Source organism: Styela clava, chromosome 12, assembly GCF_964204865.1.
Source record: "Styela clava chromosome 12, kaStyClav1.hap1.2, whole genome shotgun sequence".
NCBI lineage: Eukaryota > Metazoa > Chordata > Ascidiacea > Stolidobranchia > Styelidae > Styela > Styela clava.
The window spans coordinates 19472833-19498943 of record NC_135261.1 but is presented as its reverse complement, the minus strand read 5'-3'; the positions used below and the strand labels follow the sequence as shown (position 1 = coordinate 19498943).

Here is a 26111-nt window from a genome sequence, read left to right as displayed (position 1 = left end):
ATAAATTCACAACTATAAACATATGTGAACATCGCAACATATACAACCACGCGATAATACGAAGTCGAAATTAAATAAATAAAAACGATAAAACGAAAATTAATCTTAAGCCGAATATTATCAGTTTCACAATTAATGATTAGAAGAATTCGGATAAATTACTTATGATATTCAACTTTTGTTTAAGGCATATTGTAATAACTTCAGGTTAGATACAACATGGCTGACACATCACGGCACTCTGTGTCGTTCGTGTTGCTATTATCGTTCCTTGTCATCTCAAACGCTCAAGTGGTAAGATTCATTTTTATGTATTCAATATATTAAAAAACCAATATATTTCAAACTGAAGTTGGGCGTAGAATTCAAACATCGATAAACGTAAAATATAATCTAGTTTAAATAAGAAAAGCCTCGACTTACATTATTTTTACTTTGTCACAGCTGCCACCAGGAGACGCGGTTCTCTCTGGGGGTACAGTGACCATAACTGGCAGCCAATCTGGAGGTGTAATCACTGGAGGTGTAACCACTGGAGGTGTAACCACTGGAGGTGTAACCACTGGAGGTGTGGTGTCAGGTCAATCAGGATTCCAAGTGTCTGGAACCTCGAACAGTATTCAGATACCGCCGTTGCGTGTGGATGAGATAGCAAATGTCGGTGCGTATCATTCATGGTTATTGCAACATAGAATACAAGCGTTTGTTTACATTCGTTTTGTTAAATGTTAAAACTGTATTGTAAAAAGATTTGTATTTTTGTTATAAGTTCTTAGGTTGATAATTTATACTTACTAACTTCAACACTGAAAGCCGCGTACGTTCTTTTTTTCCTTCAAATTACATTAATTTTAAATTCGATTACTAACCCATCCTGCAACCGTTGGTTTGCTGATCTGTTTATGAATACATTTCAGGCGATTTCGTCAACAGACAAGATTACCAGGGTGCGCCTGTTTATTGGGGTAACTACGGACTGTGGACGAATTGCCGCGGAACATGTGGACTTGGGTATCGCTTACGTCAGAGAGTTTGCTTCGCAACTGTAACCTCCGTGGAAGGCCGAATAGTTGTCTCACAAAGGTATAGTAAAAATGCATGAAATGGATCACAGTGCAAACTTTTGGATGAATTACGTTTCCCACAGAAAAACTTGGGATGCAATATAATTAATATTGTTATGAAAAAATCGCGACAATAATTTTTTTTTAAAAAGATCGAGGAAATTGATTGTAAAACACATTGTATTTCATTTTACAGCAACCAACAGTTCGTGCAATCTGGTGTTGTTGGTAACACTGGGATTTTGGCAGGAGCTACTGGTGAAGTAATCAGTACTGGGGGTGGTATTCCTATCGGCCAGTCCCCAGCTAATGACGCCAGTGTTTTATACCAAACCGGTGGTGTGATTCAGGGCGGTGGCCAGTATCAGGCCGGTGGCGCAATTCAGACTGGTGGTGTGATTCAGAGCAGTGGTCAAGTTGTGACGAGCTCACAGCAATACACCGGTGATATCTTTGGTCAAGTACCACAAATTTCCCCTCAATACAACACAGGATGTGTAGGAACGTTGGTTCAAGCTGAGGTATATAATATTCATTTCTCTAGTGTTTTATGCGCACACCATATATCGTCGAATATAGAAATTTAACATATAAATTAGAAAACTATGGAATTTTTAGAATTCTAAACCACAAAAATAGAATTGCTGCAGTTGTCTGAATTATAACAAAATTGAAGTAGGCTATTCAAGGGGTATTATTATTGGGAGAATTTGAAAGCGAGGGAAAACAAATATATCTCAAATTTTTACACGTGGTGATTTCTTGAGCGCAAGAGAACAATTCAGAATTAATTTTATTTTTCATTATAACAATCATTTAATTGTATTCATTTTCAATGAGAGGTTTTTTATATGTGCAACTGAATTATTTTCCAAAAAATAAATCTGCAAATGAATTTATTGTAAATGGATGTGATACGAAAAAGCCTAAACAAAAACATTTTTATTTATTAGGGCTGTGCTCTCCAGCCTTGTGTTGTTATCGGCCGATGGACACGATGGACGGTGTGGACCATCTGTTCAGCTCAATGCGGTGGAGGAGTTCAGTCCAGGTCCAGATCGTGCGAAGGTGGAACTACATGTCCGCCTGGGTCGCCATCGGAGACGAGATCTTGTAACATTCAACCGTGTGTAGGTTAGTATTTGGAGTACATCGACTACATTTATTTATTCAAAAGTACTTGTTTCATGCATCAATAATCTTGCTATCACGTTTTACTTGAATTTGTGAGAAATAAAATTGATAAATATGTTTCATCAGGTATATGGGGCGTATGGCAAGTATGGGGAGGTTGTTCGTTGAATTGCGGCGGAGGGACTCAGACAAGATTTCGAACTTGCTCCACAGATAACTGTGTAGGATTATCGGCGGAAACCAGAAGTTGCAATATTCAACCCTGCCAAGGTATGATATTGTTTTAGAGCAAATAAACATGTACATAGGTATTTTTACATTTTTATCAAAAAAGAGCAATTGTGCAATATATGGACAACAAGGTCACACCAATACCGGTACCACCACTAAGTCTGGCGGAAAAAACCATCAAATGATCGCAACGGAACAAAAAAGTGTTCCCCTTTAAATTAAAGTAAGACAGAAAATTGTTTGGGATATCGTATCCCATAGGGCTCCGTAAAAATTGAAGAAAAAGTAAAAGTCTTCTTATGACTTCAGTCATCTTTAAGTACACAAAAGACGAAATCTATTGGTGTATTAGATGTCTTTCCATCACTAATTATCTCGACACTATTGAATGCCAATGACTAAGAATGATACGTCTATTACGTAGAAAGTGTACTCGTAGCGACAGCCCCGTGATCGTCGCTTAGTCCTAATTGTATGGGAATAAATGTACGGGGTGCTTTGCACTACAACATTACGACTTCTTATACTCTCAAGCTTTACTGTTTTATTTATGTATATTTTTGACGTGTGTAACCATCGAATACCACAGAAATATAGAAATTTAATCGCTTTTATATAAATATATAAACATTTTTAAAGGCCGATGGGGAGTATGGGGAGTATATGATGCTTGTACTGCTCAGTGTGGGGGAGGAACCAGAACTCGTGTAAGAATATGTATTGGAGAACAAAACTGTGTCGGACCACCATCGGAAACAATTGTATGCAATCCGCAACCTTGCTACGGTGCGTATAATTCGATAATTCAATATTTCAAACAAAATTTTAACTTTGTCTGAATGATCAAGTAACAATCAGACCGGAAACTAACAAGTTTTATTCATTTTGGTTACTTATAACAATTGCTGTAAATTCATAATTCTTTTAATTTCATTATGTTTCCTTAAATATTAGTTTTGCTGGTGTATATATCTGCCTGGGAATTACAATGTGACGATAAAATCAAGCCGTGTCTGGGAAGTTAATGGAGTACGTAAATGCGCGTGACATAATTTGATACCTCCTATCTATCATTGTCAAATATAGGTACTTACGGAGCCTGGGGAGAGTGGTCAATATGTACTAAAGACTGTGGTGGCGGTACAAGGACAAGCATAAGAATATGCGTTGGCGCTGCTACTTGTATTGGACCAAGCTCAAAGACAGAAACGTGCAATCCTCAAGATTGTATCACCTGTAAGTTATTTCAATTAATCAATTAAGAATATGTAGATGTAGTAGGCTATTGTAGCATTTCCGCCACGTAGGCGACATTTTCGCGAATACTATGTTTCAAATCCACATTAATTCAGTTTTGCGAACATTTCATAACATTAACAAATAATATCTACTAATAAGTTAGCTAGTAATTTGAGGTAATACAATCCGATATTTAATACGCCTATATTTTCAGATCGATGGGGAGCTTGGAGAGAATGGGGCGGTTGTAGCGCGTCGTGTGGAGAAGGAACTTATACCAGATCAAGACCTTGTATGTATGGCTCCACCGTTTCTGAAGATTCACAGTGTGAAAGTCTTTATGGAGGAAATAGCTTCCAAACAAATACTTGCTTCGCAAAGCCATGCCGTAAGTGTTACGTATTATGAAAGAAAACCATATGCCTAGTTAGATATTTAAAGTTAACCTATGATTGTTCTGAAATAACACCGACAAAACTATAAATGGGCTATTTTCTCTAGCCCAATTGAATCGACTAACATTTTATTATTATTTTTACCAGTCTCTTTCAATATATGGACGAGTTGGTCCGGTTGCTTCCCTGCGTGTGGCCCCGGAACAGAGACAAGAACCAGACAGTGTCTGAGCAATGGCTCACCTACTTCGGTACCCGGTGCTTGTAATTCAATAGGAGAAATATCACAATCAAGAGATTGCACTAGAGGCCCATGCTGTAAAATGTTTTTTCATTATTATTTTTCTTCCTCTCATCATTTTTACCGTTTCATTGCTGCTCATCCACTTTTTTTTATCTATTTCCCTATTCTTTTTCTTACTTATTATTTTCGTAACATAAATAAAACTAACGATATAACAAATCCACATGCTTTGAACTCAAATTGAAAAATTCACAATACGGCGATTTAACCTCTGAAAACAAAGACGTACATCAGTAACAGAAAACTTGTTCTCGAATTCTTTCATATAAAAATTATCTAGAAATTGTTAATATAACCACGGAAAATTGAAATGTTCCTAATTGCAAGCTCAAGGAATTCAAAAATCAATGATTATTATTTCAAGATTTACAATTACAGGGGCATATGGACCGTGGGAAAGCTGGGGTTCGTGCAGTCAAGACTGTGGTCAAGGTATCATTCAAAGATTTCGTGGATGCTTGTCAAATGGGAATCCATACGCAATTCAGAGTGGCCTCACCTGCGGAACATTAACAGTGTTTTCTGAGTCGAAACCCTGTCTAATCCAATCATGCTGTAAGTCTGATTTCGAAATTCGAGAAACAAATAATTCAGTTGCAGCTTGAAACTAGCAAACTCATGCCCTTCTTTTATAGTGTTAATATTTTAAAATAAGATTATATTCATCGCATGTTAAATATTATAAACCTGCCATTTAGAGATAAAAGTATCTATTTTCATTACGCTTATATCAGTTTCCTGGAGACAATGGTCGGATTGGACACCCTGCCGTCCAAAATGTGGACCTGGTGAGAGTACTCGAGCGAGAGTCTGTGTTGCCGACGGTGTTCGATCGACTGCACCAAACCAATGCAGGAATATTGAAAACGGAAAAGCACTTGAAAGAAAATCTTGTTCAGACGGACCCTGCTGTGAGTATATTAGTTTTTTGAATCGCCCATGCATCTGTCATTCATGTTGATTCGACAAAAAAAAGAACAATGATACAACTCTTCTTCAATTTTATAAAATTTTTAGATGGATGGGCACGATGGCAGAGATGGACAGAATGTAGCACACCATGCGGCCGCGGTCAATCTAATCGTGTGCGTGATTGTCTGGAAAACGGACAAATATCAGCAAGCAACGACGGTTGTATGCGTCAAGGCGGACAATCTGTACAGACAAAGGACTGCTTCGGACCTCCATGCTGTGAGTAAAAACATTTGAAGGCATAAAGCAGTAGCTTTTTAAGTCGAAATAAAAATCGTGCCTCTATATGGGGTAAGAGACATCCTTCTTCTTCATTATGTTAAAACAGAGGATTGAACGTAGCAAAACATGCCACCAATCTGAAATATCTGTGTATTAGCGATTCCGCTTCTTTTTAAATAAATTTTACTCCTAGTCTATTTCGGACGGATATCAATTATTGCCTGATTACAGCCCAGATTATCGTTCCTACTCCGCATTTTGACTGAAGGTTTTTTATATTAACATATAGACCGTTGGGGTATCTGGACCGATTGGACAATCTGCTCTCGCACGTGTGGTCTGGGCGAAACAGAAAGAAATCGAGAATGTACTTCTTTATTACCTGGACCTGTACCACCGGGTTCCTGCGACAGTTTAGATGATTTCGGTGCCATACAAGTGCAAAAATGTACTCAAGGGCCCTGTTGTAAGTAATATATTATTGTGTTTTTTTATTTTTTGCTTTGAACTTTCATGCCGGCTCTTATCAATAACACAAATAGCTATAATAATGTTCAACTTTTTATTTGTTTCATGTTAGTGTAAACAACAGATAACAAGGGTCAAAATTTGGTTTCTGAGCTTACTAGATGAAAATAAAAGTTTTGCTTTAAACAAACCTTTTCCATAAAGAGCTGCAGTGAAGTACAATTACAAATTTATTTGGTATTTGCAATACTGCATATTTCGTGTGCCTCCTGTTTCTATCGCGTATGTGACATAGTAAATATAACTTTTTTTACTATTAAGACGTATGGGAGCGCTGGACTGATTGGACTCCATGTTCTCGGGATTGCGGACCCGGGCAAATCACTAGAAATCGAAGATGCTTGGCTGACGGTCAACCAGTAAATGATCGTAATCTGTGTCGAGATATTGATGGCGGACAATCATTTCAATCTCAACCTTGCCAAATAGAAAAATGCTGTAAGTTGCGTTCACGTCCGAAATTATTATTTTTTCACTTTTATTTCCTCTGTCAATATACAAATTATGTCCTAGTCGTATGGTGACAGCACATTTGAACTCACGTACATTTCCACCCATAGATTTCAGCACCCGCATATAGATTGCACCCGCGGACATTTGAATCCATGTACATTCTCTCCAACGAACATTGTAAATGTATGCAGGTTCAAATGTGCGCGGGTGCAAATGTCCATGGGTGCAAATGTTCATGGGTGCAATCTATATATGGGTGCAAAAAGCTGCGGGTGCAAATGTGTACGTGGGTTTAAAGATAATGGCACCTAGTCGTATATGTGTTTTGCACGAGTAGAAAATTCATTTAAATTCAGTTAATTCAAACCATGGTTGTCTAACGGTTCAACTTTCATTTACTATGGGATTAATTTTCAATCAACTTCGAAAATTTCAGATCGTTGGTCAATTTGGACAAGATGGGCGGAATGTTCGAAAGATTGTGGTGGCGGTGAAACAACTAGAAGCAGACGTTGCGTTGCCGACGATAACACGGATGGTCCCTTTGACAAGTGTGAAGGTGGTTTTTACGATGGTCAAGCTCCAAACTTTCAAACACGGATTTGTAACCCGGAACCCTGCTGTGAGTTACTTCATATTGTACTTTTATGCAAAATAAATAATAGACAAGAAAAAAAAACGTGATAATATTAATATAAATAACGCCCATTGCGTTTGAATAGTCGGCGTTTCAAAACGTTTTCTAACCAACATTTTGGAAAGAATCGAATCAATATTCGTTACTAGCCTATGGATCTTCTTCTATCTGTCACTTTGGTAGCATTTTCCGAACGTCAAAGGTTTATCTTGGCAACAAACAACAGAGTTTAATTGGAAATAATACGAACACAGCACAATGACATTATTATCAAAATATTTTCAGTCCGATGGTCAATATGGACCGAATGGTCTGTTTGCCCAGTTTCCTGTGGAATTGGTACTGTCAGTCGGTCAAGAGGATGTGTTGCTGATGGTGTCGACGCACCAAGCTACGCAAGTTGTGCCCCTGACATACACGGCTCCGACTCCGTTCAAACTCAACAATGCGAACGAGAGCAATGCTGTAAGTGGTTTCGATTTCATTTTGACAACGATAGATTATAAATGTCAGGGTATGGAAAAATTAGAGGAGCAGTGTATAAATTAACCCTCGTTTATTACTTATCGATTTTAATCGGTAAGTATGTTGATAGGTATTTGTCTGTTTATCTGTCTGTTTGTTTGTCTGTTAGATGCATGCGATATCTCACGAAAGTGAGATTGGATCTGCTGCAGATTTTGCATGTGCATTCATCATATCTCGGACCAGTAGCCTATTGATTTTGGGCAAATTATGTCGTATAATTAGCGAGTTATTAATTAATTTGTGATGGGACACAAGGTGTCACTATGGAGTAAGGGCGCTGTTTTGGGGATCCCCTAACTTTCGATCGATAAGTCTTCGGTCTCTGACCGATATTCTCGTTTTTAAGGATTGTTGATTATTTTTATACAAATATGAAGAGCATCGATTTATGTCGCTCGATTTATGTCACTGGGAGTAGGTATATTACAAAAAAAAAATTATCTGATTCGAATGAAAACTGTGCCAGTAGATAGATCTAAGTTGAAATAGGAAAGCGATACCAAGTTTGCAAAAATAAACCGGCAAGAAATAACGGAGATACCATCATTTTAGTACCGCTGGAAGAACAATCTTTCTCCATAGATTACCATAATGCTGAGTCATGAACTCTGACCGCGAGAATGTAAGACCGATTAATAACAAGTTGTATCTCTTCTATTTTTGAAGGTAGTTAAATGAAATTAGGACCGAAAGTATAATGTGTAAAATAGAATCTAATGAAACAAGTTCACTAATTCTTTCCAACGAATAACAGGTTTTATCAATTAATTATGTACGAGAAAATGCCGGAACTTCTCAAGATAATCGGTTCAGATGACCGCTGCTCGGTAACGGCCTACTTACACTATATAAGTTCACACATACATTCCATATCAATCGCTAATCACTCGATATGCGTCACATCTATGTAATATCGCCAATATTTCAGGATTGCCCATTTGTCACATTACTAACTACTCCTAAGTTTCTGTACTATTTTATCAATTCTCCTCTGGTATACATCTATACATCAAAATTACGTGTATTGATGTACGGAATTTTAATCATCAGGTATACGACATAATTTTAAATTTATTTGAATTGTACTGGTTTCTAAAACTTTTCTTGTCTTTTTTGTCACTAGATGGGTGGGACAGATGGAGCGAATGGGGAGATTGTTCTGCCGCATGTGGATCTGGTCGAGTTTCAAGATCTAGACGTTGTATTGGGCTGTCGGATGGGTTGGCAGTTTCATCGATTAAATGTGACGGATCTGGGTTCGAAACCAAACCTTGTTTCTTAAGAAAATGCTGTAAGAAAATTTTTTGTTAACTATTTTAGAAGCATGATTTCCGAGTCAAGATCAGGTCTATAGTCTTAGAACTGCTTACATTTTCAAATTTTTCAATAGTTTAAAAATAATTTCAATCAAAACTGATGGATATGCCTTGTGTCCTCATTTGTGCGCTGCTCTCTTTTTGGAGAACAGAGAACAGACGCTTTTTGTGGTTATAACTTTTAAATTTGTCCAAGTAAAAATTATATGCGGTTACTATTATGAGTTGATTTCAGTTAGCAGTAGAATGAAAATCCAAAAAAAACACTTTTGAATGAGTATACATATTTGGACACAAATTTTTCTTTTTAAATTGAAGATCAATGGATGGAGTGGACAGATTGGTCGATTTGTTCGTCATTATGTGGTCTGGGATCGTCAACAAGAAACAGAAGATGTGTGACAGTAGAAGGAAATGAAGATGCTCCATCATATGATCTTTGCGGAAGCGAGCTTTCCTTCGAAAGTCGACCTTGCCAGATTGACAAATGCTGTTAGTATAACTAAGAGAGTTTAAAATAGGAAATAATGTTCGCGTGAAACCAAATATATATATCGCCGGATGAGAACAGAACAGGCCTAAGTCACAATTTTGAGTTTTGAGAAAAACGCAAAAAACAATTTGGAATTTTTTTATTTTCGAATTTCTAGATATTCACACTTAGTAAAGTCCTGAGCTCTGGTTATTTTAATGTGGATGAGAATATCTTTGTAATCAATATTTTTTGGCACTTCAGCTTCAATTCCTTCCTGCTTTTTTACCCCCATAAGAAACTTTGGCCCATTCTGTTCTCAACAACTTCTGAATTTTTTTGTATGGGATGCAAGGTAAAACAAGGTGACTTAGGCCTAAGTTGCACTGAACAAATTTTTAGGGATGTAAGTTTCGGACATTTCATCTCTGATGTCCATGCCCATCATATTGGAACTTAGGACTATCTTTTTTCAATATTTTGGGGTTTTGAGCCATGCTCTACAACAGGGGTCGGGAACCTTTTTGGTCAAGAGAGCCATAAAATATACATATTTTCAATTGCATTTCCGTGCGAGCCATATAACATTTCTTCACTTAATCAGGCCTGAAATGTTTACTCAAAAGTCAACACATACAGTGTCAATATACATTTAATGAGATTTCTGATGCTGCATGTAGTCGCTGCGGGCCTTGAACGGTTGCTCACTTGCAGCCCAAGTTGAAATCTACGGTACTCATCACCCTTTTTCGTTTAGGCATCTCCGTAGTGTTTTTAAAACTCTATCGCTTTATATGAATTCTGGAACACATTATATGTTCCAGAATCCCCTTGTTTGTCACAATGCCTGTCTGGTGATTATCTTACATAACATAGACATGTGCTGGGCGCGCGTTCTCAAACGTATTGGGAATTTTCTGCCAAAATTGGCTATAAAAGTGTTTGAAATTTCGTAACAATAGTAAGCTTAGTCTTAGAATATTAGATTTTTCTGGGAGCCATATGCCGTCACCAAAAGAGCCATATATGGCTCGCGAGCCATGGGTTCCCGACCCCTGCTCTACAAGGTGGTGGTCTTGAAATCCCGAATTTCTCAATAATAAAAATTTTAGCTGGACTTAGGCCCATTCTGTTCTTAAATATTTTAGGCCTAAGTCCAGCTAAAATTTTTATTATTGGGAAATTCAGGATTTCAAGACCACCACCTTGTAGAGCATGGCTCAAAACCACAAAATATTGAAAAAAGTCAATTTTCCAAAAATGTGACTTAGGCCCCTTCTGTTCTCATCCGGCGATATATTAGTTTTTTGTTCTTCACTTTGACCTAGATTGGAGTGATTTGCGAATCGGGTATAAGGCAGGTAAAAATTTAGCCACTTATAATTCCTGACCAAGTTCCAGGGACATCCATGTTTGCTCAATTTTACCAATTTATTCGAATCTATCCGTTGATTACTTTCCAATCCGTTAATTATTCACAAACTTCTTTAAGATCGCTGGCTACGTTGGACCGACTGGACAAACTGTCCTGTATCTTGCGGCACTGGTCAGATCACTAGAAACCGTAGATGCGTCGACGACGAAGGAGTAGAAGCTCAACCAACAAAGTGCAAAGCTGATGAATATGATTTGAAAACTTTCGAAGTTCGATCATGCAACCCAGGACCTTGCTGTAAGTGTCGTACATCTTTGTATTCGAAAATAAAATAGAAAAGCCATTCATCGTTCGTACCGCTTTAATCAAAAATTAAAATTGGCTATAGCTCTCATCTCTCATCAATGATTTCATTGAGAGTATTTTCATTCATAGTTGATCATGAATAAATTTTATATATGCAGTTAGATGGGCAAGATGGACAGAATGGAGTACTTGTTCGGCAAAATGTGGTCAAGGTGTTGAAACAAGAAGCAGGAGATGTGTCACTGTCGGAGGAGATCAAGATGCTCCATCTTCAACAGTTTGCGGAACTGGAAATGCTTTTGATAGTAGACCATGTCAAATTGACAAATGCTGTGGGTGGACACAACTTTTTGTCAAAATTAAATCAGATTTATTCACTAAAAAAAGGGAATTAGGCTTGCCACTTGGAGGGTGAAATTACAATTTCATAAAAACAAACAATCATTTATTTGTCATTATAAAATCAAGTGTACTGAAATACAAAAAAAGTTTTCTTCTCATAATGCCTAATATATTTATGTCATTACCTTAAATATATTATTTCAAAATTGTCGCAGATTTGCCTCTTTTTTATCTAAATTAGGTTTGAATTGTTTTTTAATTCAATTCAGATCGTTGGTCAAGATGGACTGATTGGACACCCTGTCCTGTATCTTGCGGCATCGGCCAGATTTCCAGAAACCGAAGATGCATTGACGACGACGGACAAGACGGTCAACCAGAAAAGTGCAAAGTTGATCAATATGATGATATTAGAACCTTTGATGTACAAACATGCGACCAAGGACCTTGCTGTAAGTGACAAACTATCAAACGAAGTTTCTGTAATCCAGTAATTACTTCGCATTGGTGGATCCGGGCTCTATATTGAGACAATTCAATAGTCAGTCTTCTGACAATTCCGTGTAGGATATGCTTTCATCAATAACTTGATTTACAATCGAAGTATTCAAACTCATGTGACTACAATTTTTCTATATCAACTCGAACTTTCGCTTCTAGCTACTAAATGCCAAGCGTTAAGAAAAATCTCTCAATGTCCCGAGGTAGTGGTTGCGGTACAAAGCAGTATCAAGAATGATAAAAAAAGGATATATCTTTTCACTTTATTTAAATAATTTTTTCATTTGCATGGTAGTTTTTAATTTATGACACTTATTTCTATAAAACTAAACGATTTACTCTCAATCCTAATTTGAAGATGTCAAAACAAAACTAAACAAATGTTATAAAACCACGATGGATACTAATAATTAGAGTTTGAACAGATATATCGGCACTAACAAATACAGTTTCGTTCAATAATTGAGTTGATTGTTTCCGTATGTAACAAAATCATCCAATCTCGTATGTCTCTCTCGATAGCCATCTTGCCATGTTAACCATGTATTAATTTTGAATATGCAGTTAGATGGGAAAGATGGACAGAATGGAGTACTTGTTCGGCAAAATGTGGTCTAGGTGTTGAAACAAGAAGCAGAAGATGTGTCACTGTCGGAGGAGATCAAGATGCTCCATCTTCAACAGTTTGCGGAGATGAAAATGCTTTTGATAGTAGACCATGTCAAATTGACAAATGCTGTGAGTGGACACAACTTTTTGTTTGGTCAAAAACGGAATTAGTTTACTTCATTACCAACCTTAGATCAACAAACATCATTTAAGAGAATATGTTTTTGTATTTTTTGATTTCTACTCCAAGACGTTGTTGCAGATTTCTGTTATATTTGATCTAAATTAGTTTTTGATCATTTTTAAATTTATTCCAGATCGTTGGTCAAGATGGACTGATTGGACAACCTGTCCTGTATCTTGCGGCACGGGCCAGATTTCTAGAAACCGTAGATGCATTGACGACGAAGGACAAGAGGGTTCACCAGAAAAGTGCAAAGCTGATCAATATGATACTAATACGTTTGACGTGCAAACATGCGATCGAGGACCTTGTTGTAAGAAATCTGATATTACAGAATAGTTGTTAAAATTATGTTCAAATATCAATCATATTTCATTGTTTTTTTGCGCATGCATAACCATACATTTGTTTATCAATTGAAGAACCTGACAATTGTAATGAAATTCGACTGGCAATAATGTGAAGTGCATCGCTACAAATCCTAAAATGACACACCAATATAATTTAAAACTTTAAATTAGGTTGCGCGAGACTAACTCCCTATCTTTCCTCTATGCCTTCATGATAGTGGATCCGTACGCGCATAATGCAATGATACTTTAGTTGGAATAAATTTGACTATTCTATCCAATTAAAGAGTTCAACTGCACACTAACATAAATGTATTTCTGTAACGTTTTGTCCGACCAAAGTCAGACTTCCTCAGACAAGCAGTTTACCTTTGGTGGGACGAAACGTTGCAGAATTGGATAGAATACTTAATGCGATATTTTAATTTGAACTTCTTAAATTCTAGACACTTTATCCCTCTGGTCGGATTGGAGTAAGTGCACTAGATCATGTGGAGAGGGTATCAGAACTCGATCCAAATCTTGTCAGACTATTGGAGGAAGAAGAGTTTCAGACAGCTTCTGCACTGATTTACTGGGCGAAAGATTTGAAACACAAGATTGTAATCTTGGGGATTGTCGTAAGTTTATTTCAACAAATTAACCGTCAACCAATACCAATAAATTAATTTAACCGTGTAAAAATGCAAAACTTGCTTAGTTGTCGAACTCAAATTTCAGTGAAACTATCTCAAACTGTACTTTTCAATTTCGAAACTTTATTTAAACAAGTAATAATAAGACCACCGTGGTATCAAAATTGTCACAGCTGAAATCGCTGATGCATCCAGAGCTGTAAATGAAAATAAATTATTACTACCTATAACTCCATCTCATATGAATGTATGGTGAGTGGTGACATATCGTCACATTTCTCAATTAACTAAATAACGTTTTTAGGGGATGAGTGCAGAATATGAGTTCTAAATTATATTTATAAATATTCAAATTATATTGTCACAGAATAGCTATACTTGGCTAACGTATAGTAAACATATTAGTTCTTGTAAATGTTATGCATGCTAATATTAAATAAATGATAAAATTTTATATAAATCTTTCAGATCGATTTACCGATTGGGGAAGCTGGACGGCTTGTTCTGTACCGTGCGGATCAGGCGAACAACAAAAGCGTCGAAGATGTGAAACCGTGTCTGGAATTCAAGCATCAGATTCTCAATGCAGTACAGATCGAAGAGATTTTTTCATTACAATCAAATGCTTCAAAGACGATTGTCGTGAGTATATATATAAATATTTTAAATTACAGTAATTAGCTGTTTCAATGGATTTTATCTTCCCTTCGAATCCACATTGCAATTAGATTACTCATTTTATTTGTTTATATTTGCAAAATAATTGATTGAATAATTACAAGAATTCCGAAATTCAGTAAAAAAATATTGATACTGAATTGAAGCTCATTTATTTGTATATTTTTAATTTTTTATTTAATTAAATTTTTTTTTAATACAGCTGGGTCATGGAGACAGTGGGGAGAATGGTCGAGATGTAGCGCTACATGCAATTCAGGATCGCAGGCCAGAGTTCGATTTTGTTCAGCCAAGAAATGTTTTGGAAGATCACGAGAAACAAGAGTGTGTAATGACGTTGAATGCATACGTAAGTATAAATTAAATATTTTACTGACAGGCATATATTTTGGTTTAATTTTGCTCATATCGATCAAAACTTGCCATTGTGAAATTAGACAAAGTAGTTCTTCATCTGTTCAGTTTTAAATTGAAAAAATAATTATAAAATAAATCACTGATAATTTTGCACGCTTTGTAAAATTGTTCCAAATATTTTACAAGGATGTAATGTAGTATTTTCTTGTTTTTCTCAGCAATTGAGGACTCCGGATCTTGGTCATCCTGGTCATCTTGGTCGTCTTGTGGCGGCCGATGTGGAGTGTCAGAACAAACGAGAATCTGCGTAGGCGGAACGACATGTGGTGGAGAAGGTGTGTAGGTTGTTCCAATTAAATTGAAAATATAAAACACCACATTGTTACTTGGAGTTAAAAAATTTTATAAACTTTAAAAATTATGAATAAAGTAAAGGAGTAATGACAAGAGGTTCATAATTCGGAACCGTCGTTTCGAACCAATCTTTTTTGTTTCCAAGTGATTTTATTACTTAAATTTTCTTCGAATAACACAAAAATCTCAGAGTAATAAATAGTTAACTCAAGGTTAAGGCAAGCAACTCGACGAATTTCTCTTTTTACTGCACAGAGCATCGGAGGACAAGAGAATGTTGCCCAACAGATGACGGACAGACCTACGTCACTGGCGGTAGCAGCGGCGGTGTAATTACAACAGGCGGAAGTGGCAGCAGTGGTGGTGTAGTTATAACAGGTGGAAGCGGCAGTAGTGGTGGTGCATTTATAACAGGTGGAAGCGGCAGTAGTGGCGGTGCAGTTATAACAGGGGGAGGCAGTGTCAGTGGTGGAGGTGTTGTCATCACAGGTGGTAGCAGTGGAGGTTTTAGTACCACGACTACTACGATATCATGTACCGGAATAGGTGATCGACGAGATTGTGGATTTGAAGGAATAACGCAAAGCGTAAGTATAAGAAAATCTAGCTCTTTGTTTTTCAAATTGTATCTTGCGCATATCTAAGGTCGATTTTTATCCAGAAGTTCACTAGTGAAGACTTCTTTTTCCTAAATAAATACTTAGGTTTGAATGTTTTCCATACTGGATGCAAATTGTTTTATGAAATCAGGTGTGTAGTTAAAAAACGTAATATACTCACAACGACCTGACGAATTTGGAAGTTTAGCTACCATGTGACTTGCATCCTGGTTATGTGAAACCCGCAAAATAGCATAATGCAATTCTTTGATATTCAATCAACTTTAAGAAGCTTTTTTATAAACACTCAGTTGTCATGTACCTATCCCAAACCTTGAAATATACGTCACAAGTTTGATAACGGTGTTTTATCGGCTTTTATTTTTCTATACTATTATTTCTGAAACTTTATTTTTAGGAATGTATGGCACTTTCCTGCTGCTGGGATAACTCAATCCCCAATGTACCTTGGTGCTTTGTTCCAGGTAAAACATTTTTTCTTAAAATGCTTTTAATGGATATATTTCTAGGTTTTAGAATTTTAAGCTTGATACTGCCTACAGTTAAGTAGTGTTATATGTACATTGTATACCATTCGTAATGGAAGTTGAAAACATATATATTTTTTAAATTTTTGGCAACTTGGTACTAGTACCAGCAATCTCCAATCTTTTAACCGGTCCTTAATTAGTATATTATATTTATATAATTTTTATTTAAGGTATTATGGTAACGTTTGTGTTGATAAACAGTTTATATAAAAACAAATGCTTTATGGTAAACATTATTTTAATGATTAAGATGAAGCTATCATCACCGAAGGAGGAACTGGTGGTGGTGGAGGAGGTGGGTTCCTTACTAGCGGAGGAGGTTTCGTTTCTACTGGTGGCGGATCATCTACCGTTACATCTTCATCTAGTGGATCGCTTTCTGTCGTCACGGATGGCTCAGGTACCACCAGTACACTTACTCAAACAGGTACAGATGGAGTAACAACCATTGATACTTTCGACGGTAACATTGGATTGGATGGTCTTCTATCCGAAGAAGAACGTGAGTAAAATCTTTTGCACATAAACGTTTTGCTAAAATTAAATTTTTGTCAAAAGGTGTGACAAAGTAAACTTAATGAAAGTATTACTAAGATGGGTTGAATTTGACAAAATATTTGATTTTTCTGTAGAGAATAATAATTGATAAAGAAATAATAAAACACTTAGGAGCAAGTAATTTACTTATAGGAGTCATGAATCAATAGTGCAAATTCGGGAGTTGTAGCTTTATTACACAAACAACATAGCACAGTTTCGAGCGTTTTAAACATCTACGCTCATGACATTGTATCTAAAATATCACAATCTACTTTATAGCAGTGTTAGCCTGGCCCTCATACTTGGAACACTTTGAAAATAGCCATTTGTGAATCTATACATATGAATATATACACCCGGCTGCGTGACTGGAAATGAGGAACCAGGGGGTGTATAATAAAAATAGCACAGAATAAATGAATTTAAAACTGATATTAACATTTTTTGTGTTTTACAGTTAGAAAATTGGGAATCAATATACCATTTTCGCAAGGCCCCGTCGGAGACATGATGAAGGACAAAAACAATTAGAAACTTGATTCTGATCATCGTCGTCAAGAAAATAACTCTACGTTGGTTTCTATGGCGATGAACATTCGAAATTAAAATAAATACAGAGAACTTCAGAAAAATATCGTAGATTGTCAAGAACTTTGTCTGATTGTCATCAATGTTTTTTTGAATATTTAGATATTGAGTATTTTTTTTAGTGAATCCCTCCCTGCCTCAGATACTAAAATTATATATATAATATTTTTTCCATAGTCTTTCGCTATATTTTCCTCTCAATCTAATATCGAAATTTTCAGATTTTTATGCGTCGAAATAGCCAGTCAACAAAAAAACTAATACTATTTCCTAGTCCAAGAATTAGAACATATTATTGGCATGCCATTATCCTTGATAGTACTTGGAACTGCCTTCAGTACCTCGCCATTGCCTCGTCACCATCTTAGAAATTAGACAAATACTAATTGAAAATCACCATATAAGTATTAGAATTGAAATAGCATTGATGAACAAACAATAGATATAATTGAGAGATACTTATTTCTGAGTTAACACATTTTATTCGTCTACATTTGTGTATAATATATGCCTACAATATACTAATAAAACAACTCTGACAATGTATGTTTTTCTGAACGCGGGATGGATTTCGTGAATGTTTGGCAGATTTTATAGAGGTAGTAATTGACGAAGAATATTCTGAACATGACATTAATCAATAAGATTCAACCATTAATAAAGTGACATTATGGGTTTCATAATCCCAGTGCAGAAGTATAATAGCGTGATATAAAAACATTGGCAGTCATAGCAATCTTATCACATGTGGTGCTTTTAAACTCTCAAAAAAAATTTAAATAAAAAAAATCTTGCAAATTTTCGTATGTGATTCATATAATACATTTTACTAAAAGAACAAACCATGTATAACAAATTTTTATCACCAATTCATGCACTCAGACATACATAGTATATTGTCCTGTTTTGATTCGAGGACACTTCAGAACCTTCTATCAATCAATAAAAACTGACGCTGTTGACTCCGAATACAGGACGTTGTTTTTGTTCAGACATTATCAAGTCTGGTAACCAGATATATAACGATACAGTATGTGAAGAACAAGTCGGATTTGCCTATATTTCAAAGTATTCGGTTTTCATAATATATGAAATCCATTCTGGTGAATATTGTAGTACTTGATAATTACACTTCTAATAACTTTGTCCCGTAAATGGGAAAGTGTTCAGATGCTGATTCGAAAAAGAAGTCAACAAGTGTAGAATACCATTTTGGGTGTCTAGATGAGTCATAAGCAAAGGTTTATTGCAAGTTATGCTGTTCTAACTAATAAAATAGTTTTCTATTTTGTGTAATGTTGTGACGTCTGAGCATGTAGAATCTGACAACGATACTCCTTTAAAAATATTAAAAAAAACATATTGAAAAAGAAATGGGGCGAGGTACCAAAGAGTATGCTTCGGGAGAAAACATTTAGTATTGAAATTCATTAAATTTAATCTGTTTTAACAATAAAAACAACTCTAATACGTTGCTTTGATGTATCTATTGTTTCGTGACAAGCCCAATTTTAAGAACTCGAGAACAATTTTATAAACATAGAACTGTATCCAGGGCGGATCAACTGCTTGATAGTATTATGATTTTGTGCTGCAAAGTTGGTCTACCTCTAACACTACCATTTCGCCAATTGGGTTTCACGCTCAACAGGGTAAGAACGACATTCTTGACAATTTGCAGGCTTCAGAAAATCCTTCAGTTGTACAAATAGAATCAGTAACTAGTCTAACGCCTTCTAACTGTGAATGCTTGTATATTTTTAATATACATGTATATATATACTATTTCGATTTGAGGATTGCTAATTTGTTGTCGCCAATTCTGAAACATGTCATAAAATTGAGTTGACGATTGCTATTAATCAAATATAGAAAATATATTCTCATCGAGATAATTACAAATTCTTATTAAAAATTTTGGATCAATTATTAAAAATAAATATGCGTTGCTAACCCGCAGTTATAATAAAAAAAATTATATTTGCGGTTGTGTGGGAGGCAATATTGTCCATCTAATGTTTCATTATATATATACTTTACATACTCCAAAACGATTTCTATGTTAATTTTCTCAATGGGAATTTATATTAGTTTTGAATAACTAATAATTCATGTTTGACTTATATTCTTTTTTTACATTCAAACTCTCTGTAGCGTTAAAATAGACAAAGTATATATAAATAGGACGTAAAATCCCGATGTATTGTGAATTTCTTAATTAAGATCTTTTAAATATTTTTAATTTCAAGTTAAAGTGATAACAAAAACATGTTTGTGCGAACATATGGCACAGCTCGCACAAAAGTGGTTCGCAATAAAGGCTGGTCACTAGGAATAGCAACATTTTTATTCTTCGCTCTCGTTTTTCTACTGAGGAGACACGAAAATGCAGAAAAACATTTCTTTCATGGAATAAAACCATGGAAATCTTCTGCTTCAAAGCAAGAAACTATGGATTTAATATTATCTTCTATTGAATTGCCAGCCTTTTCGACGGACGAAAAATGGGCTCCAATTTTGCCTATTGAACCAAAATGGGATGACTTCAAGATCGGTGAGGTTGGGCCAGTCTTCGATTTTGAGTTACCAAAGACTTCAACAACGCCCGCTGTTGTTAAACCACACCCGAAAGGTAAACTTAGCACGATTTCGAAAATCATGAATCGTTTTACTATGATTTAGGTCATTTCGGAATGTTGGTAGCCAGATTTATTCGTATTTAGGCTGCTTTGAACAAATTCCGGCAGGAGGTACATCATGGGTTGTGAAGCAAAAAAACGTACATGACACTCGTGGGACCCTTAAGAACACAATAATCGACCCGACTCCTTACTCTGCGTTGTAAAAAAATTCGACTTCAGTCATCTTTTTACTGCGCCATGACACAGTTATTAACTTTCGTCTATTTCAGTCGAACTGCGTAATTACAATTTCTGATTAAAACAGTAAAATAAGTTGTGAAATTAAGTTAGAAAATTGGTTAGCGTTCAAAAGGCTAACGGAATTTGATAACATAAATCATTTCTTCTCCAAACTTTTGGTAATCAATTTTAAACCAGAACATATTTTCCTATCTAAATATTTATCATTTTAGAATTCGATGACGATGGAAACGAATTTTCATTGCGATTTCTCATTGTCGGTGATTGGGGTGGACAATCAGAGGAACCTTACACCACCCCGGTACAACTAAACTTAGCCAAAGCATTGGGAGAATTTGCCAGGCGATATGAAACGAAATTTACTTTGTCGCTGGGAGATAACTTTTGTGATGAAGGAGTGACAGACGTTGATGATCCCAGATTTAAGGTGATGTCATGCTTCTAAAATATGGCTTTCATTGGAAGCTGTAGCATCCGGATGTAGCGTCAACTTAACACATTTATTGTTAATTATATGTTTATTAACAAACAAACAAAAACTTAATAGTTTATGGTTTCATGACAATTGCGGCACAAATACACACTATTTCGTGAACTTGGACATAGGTATCAACATGTATTCTTATTTAATGTAAGAAAGCAATATAGAAATATGTTGTAAACTGCTTGTCTGAGGAAGTCTGACTCTGGTCGGACGAAACGTTACAGAAATACATTTGTGTTAGTGTGCAGCTGGACTCTTTAATTGAATAGAATAGTCATATTTATTCCAGCTACAGTATCCTTGCAGTATACGCATACGGATCCACTAGCATAAAGGCATAGAGAAAAGATAGGAAGTTAGGCTCGCGCAACCCAACTCAAATTTATAGAAATATGTGCTTACAAAATACCGTTCCATCAACGTAAACAACCTTAATATTATGACATCGCGTGGATGAGAGCATCTGCTTTTAGCGCGTCGGATGCTGGAAAGATATATGAACTTGCAGTGAATAACGCGAATCCTGGTAATCATTTGAAAGAAGCCCAAGTACGCATATTTCTTTGTTCAATTTTGATTGAATTCGTTGCATGCTCGAGACCCTAATGCAAAAATAGTTTTTTTTTTTATTTTATTTATTTATTTGTAGAAAAAAGTTATCATTCGATGCATTGTTTGATTTCTTTATTTCCTTTCAGAATACATTTGAAGACGTGTTCACAGCGCCCTCATTAAAAAGACCTTGGTATATAATTGCAGGAAACGATGACTACAAAGGCAACGTAACTGCTGAAATCGAATATACTAAAAAATCCAGGTTAAGATTGAGTTTTGTAAAGTCCCAACTACTTGAAAATGTGTCACAAATTAAGTCTTTTTATGCAATATTGCGCTTTTTGTATACGATATCAGAAGAGGGCGTATTGTGGGGAAATGAATGAGCAGTAGGGTATTTATTGTAATAAGAACTTGCATTATGGATAGTTGCAAATGAGATCAATATTTTTATTGGTCCATTCACAAATGAATAGTACAACAAATTAGATCATGCGAGTGTATCGGAAAACATCCGATGCCATTTGAGAAAAATTCATTTCATTTTCCAGGAGATGGTTTTTTGAACGAGAATACTACAAGCTGTCTTTCCAGCTTCCATCCTATCGCAATGTTAGCATAGATATATTAATGATAGACACTGTACAGCTATGTGGAAGAATTTTACCCGGAGAAACGCAACCGATTGAGCCAGACGACGAGGAGAAAGCTGAACAGCAATGGAAGTGGATCGAAAAAAACTTGAAAAAGTCATCGTTAGTCATTTTAAAATCATATCATAAATCGTTCATGAATATTTACGAACAAGTTAATATGTTCCTGAAATGTAAATACTTTATATTTCTTAGGGCGAGTTATCTTCTTGTTGCTGGTCACTATCCTGTGGTGTCTGGAGGAAAGCACGGATCTACGGTTTGCTTGAAGCGACGACTGAAACCTTTATTAGAAACTTACCATGTATCTGCATATTTTTGTGGCCATGATCACAGTGTTCAACACTATCTAGGAAAAGATACAAAGGGAGTCAATTACTTTGTGACCGGAGCAACCCATCCTCGGGATGATAGTCCAGATCACTTGGATGGGCTGATGGATTCCAGTAAGTTTTTTTGGACTGCAAGTTTGGACACCAAAGTCGGAGCTTTCACCTATTGCGATGTTACCAAAGATTTGATGTCCATTCTTTTTGTGAACACGAAACAAAAATCCCTGTACTATACAACTTTGTTACCGCGTGCCAACAAGCATGTGGTAAAGAAAAAGCCAATGATAGACGAACATATTTTCGATTTGGTAACGGAATTTGGAAATTCAACGAGAATCGCGAACTTGACGATTGAATAAAGTTTGAAGTGGTAATTTGCAATACTATACCAGTGCTGGGCTGATTATTAAACGAGTCAATTTTCACTGTAAGCATTGGATCGTTGATATCATACGTCGTTTCGATGTAAAATGAAAGAGTTGGTGTCATATGTAGAAAACCAAAGCATTCATTTCACCGGGAATTCTCTCCGACACTTATACTTCGAATATTTGTGTAAATTCTTTTATGTTTTATTTATTATTTGGAAGCATATCACGATTCATAGGTTAGTCAATACATTATTTCATGTTACGATAGTGATATAAACAGAAAGGCAACGCATCAAAATGATACGCGGACTGTTAGCAGGCTTTCACAGGTAACAACTATGAAGACAATGCACTTATCACGGTTAACCTACATTTTTTTTAAACTCGACAACTCGGATTAAAATATAAAAACCACTATTAATTAATTTTAGAGTCTACCATATTTCCCGAAATAGGCGTGTAGTGGTGGGATTCAAAATTTTAAGGGCAGATTATATTTTAATCGAATTCAGTTACGACAGGTTCTGCCTCATTTCAGAAAATGTGTGTACGAAAATATATACTTCGATGTTTGGAAGTACATATTTGTGCGAACAATTATTTTTGAAAATGAACATTACAAAGAACAAGCAAAGAACTAGGATTAGTGATGCCTATTTAGAAAATATTCCAATCTTGGCGTCGTAAAGCTATCAAGCGTGATGCAGCAACAAGAAAGTGTCACATTAAATGTCTCTGTAATAATTTTTTAATAAGACGACTGAGTTGAGTTCACGAATTGTCGCAGTTTTTGCACGATGTTCCGTTTTTAACTTTCAAAATAATATATGCGATCTGCAAAAAAATAGCAACCCTAAATTTTGTCCCGCGAGCGACGTAAAATTTGCCGAGCCCCGAGCCATCCGAGTCCACGAATCCAAAACAAATGGCAGATTAATTCTATGGACTGGTGATTGGACTGGAGGACGTGGTTGTATGAGGAATGGGGGATGAATTTTACCGAAGACCGTTATATATCATTTATTTTGGTGAAGGTCATCAGGCTGTAGGGATGAATGACATGTACCTAAATCATTTTTATAAGTTTTAAAAAATTAATTTTGTTTGCATTATTTTAATGTGAAACGGGGTGAATTTAGGAAGTTAAATGCTATAAGGCAAGAGTACACGGCGGTTTTTGAGGAGGTAGAACCCTGGATTCTTTCATTTACGACCTCTGATATGGTGAAAAAGGGGTTTTCAGTCGTGACACTATTGCTATCAAAACAACTAAATCGCCTTTCCATCAGTAAACGGGGTAATTTTAGATATGATAAAAAAACTCGGTGAAGAACACTAAGCTCATCCATCTCATTAAAAAACACTATAAATTATGATTTGTCTCCTTATTTGATCTGTAATATATTCGTTTCAGACTTTCAATTTATTTGCAGTGCCGGGGGGCGATGGAGTTGTATAAACTACTGTAGGGGGGCGATGATACGAAGTCTGGGAACCACTGGGCTAGACCACTTCATTCACCAAATTAAAGTCCATATTGAAATAAGTACTCGGAGCTACAGGTAATAGTATAAGTTACTATAATTAAATGAGGATATTGGAATAAATTGGTGACAAAGGGTGTAAAAGTAAGTTTTTTTTCATTCTTATATATTGACTTCATACACGGATATAGGAGGGAGATTGTTATTTCACAGGGTCACTTTATCACATTCTTTGTTCAATTTTTTTACCTATGTGTTTTCTTCATTTAATCATTGTGAAGTAACCTGAAAATAAATCTGCGAGTAGATGTTTTATGATTGAATGAAGAGGAACATGCTGAACTATTAATTACAGACAAAGTAATTGTTCGAATGCGTTTCGGATGTATCGTCATTATATAGTGATGGTCAAACGATCTAGGAAAACATTCTGTTTGAAACACAGAAGTAGGGCTGGGCATTTTCGAATACCTGATGATTTTAGAATCAAATCGAATATTTTTTTCGAATCGAATAGAATCTCGAATACTTATAAAAATTTTAACAAATTAGCAACTACAAACTTACATGTGACTTTTTTTATTGCAACGGGTCCTTCAGATACAAGAAATCCTAAAAACACAAAATGTATCACTCAGTCATTTGCTAAGTTGTCACATATGATAAGAAACATGATTCATCAATAAGTCAATGGGAAGGAAAGAGTCATATGTCAGAATTGCATTTTAAAAATACAAGAGCTTCCACATGTGATCCGGTGAGGCTTGATCTGAGCTCAGTGGCAGTGTTTCCAGCTGCAGAAAATAATCGCTCACTTGGGGTTGGTGTTGCTGTTACACACATATATTCGCCAACAAGCTTGCTCAAGTTTGGATAATTAGCGGATATTGGATAATTAATTTTGCCCTTTCCACCAAGTGAGGGGGTTTGAACGTTCAGAAAGTACTTTGGAACTAAAAAATTTGTTCACTTCGTTGGCAACTACTGGGACCTCAGTATCTGCACTGTTATCGGACTCTGATGATTCGAAGGCAAGGCTTATGATGAATGTCGATTGCTGAACTGATGAAGATTCAGCTTTTTCAACAACTGTTTGTTCAAATAAGACTGTGAGTTCCAACTCGATTGCACTTAGATTGAATTTAGCATCAACATAATGGGCTGTAATGCTCAAATATGCTTCCATTTTCACACTAGTCCAAGCATCGAAAGTCAAGCTGATATGCTTAATGTTTTCAAGAACTCTCTTAAGCTCCATCTTTTTTTCACAATATTCTTCCTCTACACGTCGTGTTATGGTCCTCCTGGATGGCAGTGAATAATTTGGTGCAACATGTCCCATTAAGCGCTTGAAATGTGTTCCTTCTATTGTGCTGAGCGGGCGCATATCCTTTACAATAAAATCCACAACTAGAGAAGTAATCTTTTCTTGCTGAGCAGGGAGGATGGGACAAATAAGTTCCAATTTGGACTGTTTACTGGAGGACTCGTCTAAATCAATTCGATTATCAGGGTTCAAACAAATAGTTACATGCCTTCTTTTAATATGGGCTAATAGATTACAGTGGTAGCATGGTAACTAAGTTTGTCTCCGCATCTCTTGCACACGACGCACTGGCGTTCGCCATCGACTTTGGTTGGGGGAGTAAAGTGGCGCCAAACGGGAGATTTCCTATTCATCATACTGTTGCCGAGTATACATTATTCTAGAAACCCCATTTAAAAATACACAATATTTCTGCAAAAAAGCACGCAAATTAGTCTTCTATACCTTCTCACTTGCAATGTCGGCAATCACAAAAACATACGCAAGTGTAAAACTGCCTGTCCTACAACTGCCTATCCCAGGGATGGCGAACCACTGACCCGCGTGACCCACCGCGTTT

General features: G+C 36.0%; 2 protein-coding genes across 3 annotated transcripts; both read left to right on the top strand.

The window, feature by feature from the left end:
* The first annotated feature begins 134 nt into the window (after positions 1-134).
* Positions 135-18008, top strand: LOC120329427 (A disintegrin and metalloproteinase with thrombospondin motifs gon-1-like). 2 transcript variants are annotated; one of them, XM_039396044.2, is made up of 32 exons: positions 135-294; positions 445-661; positions 918-1083; positions 1261-1585; positions 2018-2198; positions 2325-2468; positions 3069-3215; positions 3516-3665; positions 3883-4056; positions 4211-4381; positions 4746-4922; positions 5102-5278; positions 5385-5558; positions 5851-6027; positions 6351-6527; positions 6979-7164; positions 7465-7644; positions 8831-8998; positions 9342-9515; positions 10988-11167; positions 11335-11508; positions 11788-11970; positions 12584-12757; positions 12946-13125; positions 13609-13782; positions 14266-14439; positions 14678-14824; positions 15051-15167; positions 15442-15773; positions 16204-16270; positions 16587-16838; positions 17334-18008. In XM_039396044.2, the coding sequence occupies exons 1-32, from the start codon at positions 220-222 to the stop codon at positions 17405-17407; spliced, it is 5568 nt and encodes a 1855-aa protein (XP_039251978.2). In that variant the 5' UTR covers positions 135-219; the 3' UTR covers positions 17408-18008. The 2 variants fall into 2 exon arrangements, with proteins under 2 accessions (XP_039251978.2, XP_039251980.2); XM_039396046.2 differs by lacking the exons at positions 11335-11508; positions 11788-11970.
* Positions 18009-19683: 1675 nt separating this feature from the next.
* On the top strand, positions 19684-23017 carry LOC144430630 (tartrate-resistant acid phosphatase type 5-like). The gene is made up of 5 exons (XM_078118641.1): positions 19684-20096; positions 20559-20773; positions 21529-21647; positions 21937-22140; positions 22234-23017. The coding sequence occupies exons 1-5, from the start codon at positions 19733-19735 to the stop codon at positions 22727-22729; spliced, it is 1398 nt and encodes a 465-aa protein (XP_077974767.1). The 5' UTR covers positions 19684-19732; the 3' UTR covers positions 22730-23017.
* Positions 23018-26111: the final 3094 nt, after the last annotated feature.

Coding starts and splice junctions, on each gene's coding strand:
- LOC120329427 (XM_039396044.2), top strand. CDS start 220: ATGGCTGACACATCACGGCACTCTGTGTCGTTCGTGTTGCTATTATCG. Junction 295..444: donor TCATCTCAAACGCTCAAGTG/GTAAGATTCATT, acceptor ACTTTGTCACAG/CTGCCACCAGGAGACGCGGT. Junction 2,199..2,324: donor TAACATTCAACCGTGTGTAG/GTTAGTATTTGG, acceptor ATGTTTCATCAG/GTATATGGGGCGTATGGCAA.
- LOC144430630 (XM_078118641.1), top strand. CDS start 19,733: ATGTTTGTGCGAACATATGGCACAGCTCGCACAAAAGTGGTTCGCAAT. Junction 20,774..21,528: donor TTGATGATCCCAGATTTAAG/GTGATGTCATGC, acceptor ATTTCCTTTCAG/AATACATTTGAAGACGTGTT. Junction 21,648..21,936: donor GAATATACTAAAAAATCCAG/GTTAAGATTGAG, acceptor TTCATTTTCCAG/GAGATGGTTTTTTGAACGAG.